At 58.1% G+C, this 8,383-nt stretch overlaps 2 protein-coding genes across 2 annotated transcripts; one reads left to right on the forward strand and one right to left on the reverse strand.

The window, feature by feature from the left end:
• Window positions 1-896: 896 nt before the first annotated feature.
• ACA1_002300 (pyruvate carboxylase) lies at window positions 897-6,184 on the forward strand (the record flags this gene model as incomplete). Its single annotated transcript, XM_004338445.1, has 19 exons — window positions 897-1,128; window positions 1,334-1,415; window positions 1,529-1,685; window positions 1,759-1,866; window positions 1,941-2,003; window positions 2,085-2,264; window positions 2,340-2,445; window positions 2,550-2,657; window positions 2,737-3,075; window positions 3,147-3,342; window positions 3,439-3,554; window positions 3,630-3,834; window positions 3,915-4,171; window positions 4,249-4,421; window positions 4,501-4,725; window positions 4,821-4,935; window positions 5,030-5,156; window positions 5,236-5,560; window positions 5,669-6,184. 19 exons carry the CDS (start codon window positions 897-899, stop codon window positions 6,182-6,184), a joined length of 3,630 nt encoding a protein of 1,209 aa, XP_004338493.1.
• Window positions 6,185-6,354: 170 nt separating this feature from the next.
• On the reverse strand, window positions 6,355-7,569 carry ACA1_002310 (uncharacterized protein; the record flags this gene model as incomplete). Its single annotated transcript, XM_004338446.1, is given in 7 exon segments — window positions 6,355-6,399; window positions 6,413-6,528; window positions 6,609-6,722; window positions 6,826-6,995; window positions 7,209-7,360; window positions 7,417-7,437; window positions 7,531-7,569. The coding sequence occupies 7 exon segments, from the start codon at window positions 7,567-7,569 to the stop codon at window positions 6,355-6,357; spliced, it is 657 nt and encodes a 218-aa protein (XP_004338494.1).
• Window positions 7,570-8,383: the final 814 nt, after the last annotated feature.

Genomic DNA, 8,383 nt, shown 5'->3' on the forward strand with positions numbered 1-8,383 from the left:
ATTAAATCGTTTGTCGCATTTTGCGATTTTCCGGATTTAATCCCTCCTTGCCAAGCAGAGATTTACGTACTCGTCTTGTCAGACTTGCGGACCTTCCTCTTGTGTTCGCGCACCTTGCGAAGGATCTTGTACTTCTTCTTGAGCGTAAGCCGCTTACTCGCCCTCTCTGCCAAATTTTGATGTAAAAATCGTGGTTAATCGTTGTAATAGTTTGCCAGTTTGAGGACGGGAAAGAAGGTCTGCAATCAACGCGAAGGAGGCGGTCGTACTCTTGCCCTTCATCTTTGCTCACAGATCGACTTCACAACAAAAGAACGGAGACAATCCAGATCGCAAAGAGAAAAAGGACTTCCGCGCAGGAAAGAAAGCGGAAGCTCCGAATGCTGCACAAATTGTGCTCAAACAAGGTTCGTGCGGACGCTGTTCACGCTGGTGTGCGTGGCCCCTACTGCCACCGCGAGGTATGCATATACATGCCTCAGTGACCCCCAGTGCTAGTGAACTACCTCAACAAATCATCGCGTGGGCAACAAATCGAAGATCAAATTGCTTGTGCATTTTCACGCACCAAGCGAAAAGCAAAGCAGCAAGGAATGAAAAGGAAAAGGAAAATACAAAAATTAAGCTGGTGGGAAAGTCACGGATTGGGCTTGGCCGCGGTCACGGCTCTTGGGCTGCACGGCTTTTCCCAGGACATTTGGGCTGGTGGAAACATGTTGGCACTTTTAGCCACCTCGTCCCAACCTGCCTGGGCCTGACTCTTCTGGGACCGACCCAACCGCTCTTGGGCCTGCACCGCGGCTATCTCGTCCTCAACTTTGGGTGTTGTCTTTCCCTTTCCCCTCACACAACATAACACATACACCACATCACGCCACACCTTGCACCCACCAACAATGCTTCGCTTTGCTCGAAGGAGTGGTGGACAGCACGCGGTAGGGCAGCTGGCGACGGCCTCCCTGCCCTCTACCATCATCGCGCATGCCTCGCCAGCGTTGGCGTGCGGTTCGTCGTTGGTCCAGACGACCTGGGGCCGACGACACTATGCCTCGGCCTCGTCGCCCACCAAGCCTACCAAGTCCAAGCTGCCCTACCGCCCCATCCACAAGCTGCTCGTCGCCAACCGAGGTACCCCCACACTCTTCCTGACCTCCATCGCCCGCCACCATCCCAACGACATTTCCACGCCCAAGCAAGACTGCGGCGCAGTGCCGCTTGGGCGTCGCGTTTTATTTTATTATTTGGACCAATAATTGGATTAAGTTATATTGTTTAGCTTCCAAAAGTCAGGGAGGGGGGCGTTGCTAACGTAATGGCGTGCGCGCATGGGCAGGCGAGATCGCCATCCGGGTGATGCGAGCAGGCACGGAGCTGGGAATACGCACCGTCGGCATCTACTCCCACCAGGACGAGAAGTGTGCGTGTGCCACTGCTTGACGCAAGCGCGTGTCGTATGTGGGTTTCAGGTCCGAGGTGGAAGTAAGTAATATGTGCCGTCACCGTGATCTGTGTGTACAGCGTTGCACAGGCAGAAGGCCGATGAGTCCTACGAGGTGGGTAAGGGCATGAGCCCCGTGGAGGCCTATCTCAGCATCCCCGAGATGGTCCGAGTGGCCAAGGAGGTGGAGGCCGACGCCATCCACCCGGGCTACGGCTTCCTGTCGGAGAGTGGTGACTTTGCCCAGGTCAGTGCAGCACTCATCATCGTTCATGAAGCTCTTGTTGGGAATTAACATATCTGTGGATTCTCGGCCATAGGCCTGCCTGGATAACAACATCAGATTCATCGGACCTGCACCTGAAGTGGTCCGCTCCATGGGCGACAAGGTGTTCGCTCGTCAGATGGCGATCGCCTCCGGAGTGCAGGTAAAGCCGCCACGGCCGTCTCTTCTTCCGCGGGCGTGGAGAGGTGTTGACCACCTTTGGTCCACACAACCCAGGTGGTGCCTGGCACCGATGCTCCGGTTTCTACCGTTGAAGAGGCGGAACTGTTCTGCAATAAGGTACTGGCGCTGCACACTTTGGATAGCGGTTGGTGGATGGCCCGAACTCATCGATGCAATGTCGACCTGCGATCCGAACAGTTTGGGTTCCCAGTCATCCTGAAGGCCGCGTTCGGTGGAGGCGGGCGCGGCATGCGTGTGGTACACGCCCGCGAGGAACTGCATGACGCCTTTGAGCGCGCCACTTCTGAGGCCAAGTCCGCCTTCGGCAACGGCTCCATGTTCATCGAGCGTTTTGTCCAAAACCCGCGCCACATCGAGGTAACGTGCCTTCACGTGCTGCGACACACGCGTGCACTCTATGAAACGTTGGCTACCTTTCCACCCCATCATTAGGTCCAAGTCCTGGGCGACAGGACTGGTCAGGTGGTGCACTTGCACGAACGGGATTGCTCCGTCCAGAGGAGACACCAGAAGGTGGTCGAGGTCGCCCCGGCTCCCTGTACGCGCTGCCTGCCTTCAGGGTGATGAGTGCCGAGCTAGCAATGGATGCACGCACACACGCACGCAACACGGCTTGCTCACTCAATCTGGTGCCGACTGCAGTCCTCGCCGATGACATCAGGCAGAAACTGTTCTCCGACGCCGTCAAGCTGGCCACGTATGCCGGATACGAAAACGCCGGCACTGTGGAATTCCTCGTGGACGAGCAAGGTGAGGCCTTGACTGATGATTCATCCTGAGTCCAGACGGTGTGTATGATGACTTACTATTTCTGCTTCGTTTGCTGCAGGTCGTCACTACTTCATCGAAGTGAATGCGCGCCTGCAGGTGGAGCACACCGTGACGGAGGAGATCACGGGCGTGGATCTGGTGCAATCGCAGATCCGCATCGCCGAGGGCCTCACGCTGCAGGACTTGAACCTCACGCAGGACAAGATCCACGTCAACGGCGCCGCCATCCAGTGCCGCGTCACCACCGAAGACCCCTACCACAACTTCCGGCCCGACGTGGGCCGCATCGATGTGTTCCGCACGGGCGAGGGCATGGGCATCCGACTTGACGGCGGCAACAGCTACTCGGGCGCAACCATCTCGCCCTACTACGATTCCCTCCTGGTGAAGGTGACCGGTACGGGCTAACGCACCTCCGCGCGACAGCAAGGTGAGGCACAACTGTGTGCTGACTTGAAAGGTATGCAGGCAAGGCGAGAAACCACGAGGAGGCGGCCAAGAAGCTGCAGCGCGCTCTGAACGAGTTCCGCATCCGAGGTGTGAAAAACAACATCCCCTTCCTGCAAAACGTGCTCTCGCACCCGAAGTTTCTGGCGGGCGGCGTCAACACGAGCTTCATCGATACCATCCCCGAGCTTTTCCAGTTCCACGAGACCCAGAACAGGTGCGCCATCCCCATCCGACCCCTCATCGAATTTGATCGATGGACCATTGCTCAAATCATCCGGCGCTGTGTTCGCGACTGCTCAACGTTTTACAGAGCGTCGAAGATCTTGAACTTCCTGGCCAACGTGCATGTGAACGGGTCTCTCACTCCGCTGGGAACCTCCAACAAGCCCGCGAATATAACTCCGCAAGCACCAGACGTGCCTCACAGTACGAGTCGGACTAATACGGTTATTGTTGATTGGTCCGTGTAAGCGTCATTGTATCGTACTGACACGTCCACAGCCGATCCGCCGCAGGGATGGCGCAGCATCTTCCTGGAGAAGGGCCCGAATGAGTTCGCCAAGGCCGTGCGCGCCCACAAGACCCTCTTGCTGACCGACACCACCATGCGCGATGCCCACCAGTCCCTGCTGGCCACCCGCGTGAGAACCAAGGACCTCCTCACCATCGCCCCCGCCACAGCCCATCTTATGGCGCCCCTCTACAGGTACCAACCCCGATATCTGCCGCCAGCCGGCGCCGGCTCATTCATGTGCGGCAACTCACGACCACCATTTCTGCCGCTAGTTTGGAGATGTGGGGCGGTGCCACGTTCGATGTGGCGCTGCGCTTCCTCCGCGAGTGCCCGTGGGAGCGGCTGCAGAGGCTGCGCGAGGCCGTGCCCAACATTCCGTTCCAGATGCTCCTGCGCGGAGCCAATGCCGTGGGCTACACCAACTACCCGGACAACGTCGTCCACAGGTTCTGCCGCGAGGCCAAGACCAACGGAATCGACGTCTTCCGCGTCTTTGACTCCCTCAACTACTTCCCCAACATGGAGCTCGGTACCAATCCCCCCTCTCTTCCCGCCCCATTGTCAGTCCCACTGGTTTCTCTGCTCATCGAGGCTGGTTGGTGGTAGGTATCGATGCTGTGGGCAATGCTGGCGGTATTGTCGAAGCGGCGATCTGCTACACGGGCGACGTCACCCGTGGTCTCACCGAGAAGGACTACAAGTACAACCTGGACTACTACGTCGACTTTGCCGAGAAGCTGGTGAAGAGGCACATCCACGTGCTCTGCATCAAGGACATGGTGCGACATGGCCCGCCCGCACACCAATAATTCCTCGTTTTCTGCCGAGTGCTGATAAGTGTCGGTCATTGGGTTTCAGGCTGGGCTGCTTACGCCCCAAGCTGCGCGTCTCCTGATCGGCACTCTGCGCGAAAAGTTCCCCGAGGTGCCGATTCACGTGCACACGCACGACACTTCCGGCGCCGGTGTTGCGGCCATGGTGGCCTGTGCCGAGGCCGGCGCCGACGTGGTGGATGCCGCCATCGACTCCATGTCCGGCATGACGTCCCAGCCCTCCATGGGTGCCCTCGTCGCATCCCTCAAGGTACCACCTTCTCGCCTTTAGGAATGTGTGGAATGCAGGGACAAGAAGGATGAGCGGCGTCGCATGATGATCTTGAATGCGTTTTCTATGTGCAGGGTACTCCGCATGACACCGGCCTGAAGATGGACCAACTGTATCCCATCAACAACTACTGGGAGCAAGCTCGCACGCTCTACGCACCCTTCGAGTGCACGACCACCATGAAAGCAGGTACAACAGCCGTCATCAAACAAACGCGTGTCGACTTGTTCCAGCGCCCTCCGTCACCTGATCGCCTCCGCCTGTGGATGGTTCATCTCTGCAGGAAGCTCTGACGTGTACGAGCACGAGATTCCTGGTGGGCAGTACACCAACCTCCACTTCCAGGCCTATTCGCTCGGCCTTGCTCACCAGTGGCCCTCGATCAAGAAGGCCTACGCCCAGGCCAACAGGTACCTCCGCTACACACCCTCCGTGGGCGGTAATCGATGGAACAATGACTGAACGCTTGAATCAATCGGCTGGCACCAGACTGCTCGGGGACATCGTCAAGGTGACGCCGAGCTCGAAGGTGGTGGGCGATCTGGCGCAGTTCATGGTGCAGAACAATCTGGACGAGGAGAGCCTGCTGGAGAAGGCCGAGGAGCTCAACTTCCCCTCGTCGGTGGTGGAGTACTTCGAGGGCCTCATAGGTCAGCCGCCCGGCGGCTTCCCCGAGCCGCTCCGCACCAAGGTGCTCAAGGGCAGGCCGTCGACCAACGGCCGAGCCGGGGAGTCGCTGCCGCCCCTCGACTTCCACAAGCTGAAGCGCGAGCTGATCGAAAAGCATGGCAAGTACCACATCAGCGAACTCGACGTGCTCAGCGCCGCCCAGTACCCCAAGGTGAGTGATCTTGCCACTTCTCAGGCACATGCACCGCACCTATTCTCACTCACCCACTCGCTCACTCGGCGCACCGCGCAGGTGTTCGATGAGTACATGGACTTCAAGCGCCTGTACGGGAATGTGTCATCGCTGCCGACCCGAAACTACCTCACCGGCCCGGAGGTGGGCGAGGAGATCAAGGCCGACATCGAGCCCGGCAAGTCGCTCCACATCATGCTCAAGGCCGTGGGCGCGCCCAACGCCGACCACAAGCGCGAGATGTTCTTCGAGCTCAACGGGCAGCCGCGGTCGGTCTTTGTCGAGGACAAGAAGGCCACGGCCAAGGAGGGCGCCGGCCACGCCGGGTCCAGCAAGTCGCGGGAGAGGGCCGACCCCTCGAACAAGAAGCTGGTGGGTGCCCCCATGCCCGGCTCGATAGTGGGCGTCAAGGTGAAGGACGGCCAAGAGGTGAAGAAGGGTCAGCCGCTGCTTGTGCTGTCGGCCATGAAGATGGAGACCGTCGTGGCGGCCCCTGCCGACGGCAAGGTCAAGCGTATCATCGCCAAGCAGGGCGACTCCATGACCGCCGGCGATCTGCTGGTGGAGATGGAGTGAAATGGTTACCATCATCTTTGCTCAGCCACACAGTAAATCGCGTCGTGTTCATTTATTACTGCACCGTGTTGGACTCTGGCTGAAGGCCTTCACAGCTGCAGGTGTGTATTTGTTTGAGCGAACAGAAGAGGTAGCTTTGGCGCTCACATGTTCAGCTGTGACATCCGGAGTCATGGTCGCAGCTGCTCCTTCACCCAGGCGGCGATGTTGTCGAGCTATTGGTCGCACAGGGTCCTTCTCCTTTGGACCCTTGGCGATGTGATGGTAGGGCAGAGGGAACACGTGGGCCATGTTGGGCACGACCTGATCCCAGGCGCGCAGCAAATGCATCATTAACTGTTGGTCTGAGCTGAGGGCCTAAGGCCCATTCATTCTGCTTCCAATCCGGGAGGAGAAGGCCAACACACTCCAAGGGCGAGTGTACCTGCGGCCTGAAACGCAACCCACTGGGCAAACTCCTTCGAAAGGACTGGGTCGGTGGTCCCATTCCGCGCTACCGACTCACGCTCGCAGGACAAGTCGGTCCAGGCCGACATGACTGCCGCGCGAGGAGTGGGCAAGACGCCTGAGTGCACCACGTGCGTGTGAGTCCAGGATCACGCCACAGCGCCCAGTTTGGAGCCAAGGAGCGGAAGATGCACTCTTTTCTCCATCGTGCAGGGCGAGGAGGGTGAGGAGACTCAAACCGCCGCCCGCGCTGTCGCCAGCAAAGACGATCTTCTCTGGAGCGATCCGCTGGTCATGCAGGAGCCACTTGTACGCCGTGATCACGTCATCCACGCACGCTGGCGACGGATATTCGGGACCCAACCTAGTGACCGCATATGTGCGCTGTTAGTCTGTTTCCTACTAATCAACCCACCACAGTCGAGGGACTTACACACCGGTACTCAACGAAGAGGACTCTGGTATCAGCTCTGTGTCCCAACTGCGCAGCAGCTGCCCCATGCGAAACCAGCGACCTGAACAAGTGGGGAGTGTCCTTTCAGCCAAGGAAAGAATGCAGAGAACCAAGGCTAGGTACCCTCCGATGTAGCCGCCACCGTGAAGGAAGAGTAAGACAGTGCCGCTCTTCTCGTGGCCTGCGGGCGTGATCCAGCGGACGGTCAGCTGAGTGCCATCGTCCCGTCTTTGAAGCACGTAGAGTTCGAGTTGGTTAGTGACCAATGACCAACACTGGCGGTGGCATGGAGAACTGGCTGAGTGGTCGAACCGGAGGTATACGTATGCACCTGCCCAAAGCCATCGATCCACTGCAAAGACGAGTGAGGCGAAGGCAAGCAGCACGCGGAGAGATAGCATGAGTTTGCCTTCCTGGTTGTGTGTGCAGGTAACAAGCAACTTACCTGGCGGGTGCCGTCAAGGGTGAAGGTGTGGGTGGACATCTTGCTGTTTGGAGAGTGTGCGGTGAATATGAAGTGAGAGTGCGTGTTGTCGTTGGCTTTGCCCTGTAAGTGGTAAGGCGAAGGAGGGCCTTTATATTCATACTCCTTTGACCACTAACTCCGCGATCGCCGCCTTCTCACCGTCTCGCCAACATCTAAACAGCGCGTCGCGTTTTCTCCATAAAACGCAACACAGCTTAGCGCTCCCTTTTCGCTAATTGGTTGCAGCTCCAATGAGTCTCAACGGCCCCGGCAGCTATAGCTCGTGGCGTGTGAGACCTCCAACGGCACCCAGGTGCAGATGCAGCACACCGAGACCGTCTGAGAGACCAGCGTTGGATTTCGATGAGGCTGGGTGGGACACCGAAGAGGAGTTCGCTCGATCAAGGTTCAAGTGTTCTCACTGTTCTGCGTGCTGAGCGTGAGAGGAGATGGTGAGATTTACCAGGCTTTTTAAGACGGCTAGGAATTCGGGGCAGAGTGCCCGGGGGAAGCGTGGATTGTTCAGATTCCAACAATGCCGAAAAGCGGCCGAGATGGCAGGGAAATGCCTCGCGATCGTCTGGGAGAGAGGAGCCTGGCGACCCGCATTTTTCGCGGTCCCGGCTTATCTCCATCCAGCAACTAGGAGATGCGAGATTGAAAAACAACAACAAGGCCAGCACTGGGACCGGTCTCGCACATTTACAAAAGACCAAGGTCATCCATAGAAATTGGGTAAGCATAGAATTTAAAGGATCTTCTCGCCATCTCTCGCCACACGTCACACCAGCGCGGCGCAAATCGAGCTGTCGGGGGCGGTGGATCAAAGCTG

Source organism: Acanthamoeba castellanii, assembly GCF_000313135.1.
Source record: "Acanthamoeba castellanii str. Neff unplaced genomic scaffold scf7180000082924, whole genome shotgun sequence".
Classification (NCBI taxonomy): Eukaryota; Discosea; order Longamoebia; family Acanthamoebidae; genus Acanthamoeba; species Acanthamoeba castellanii.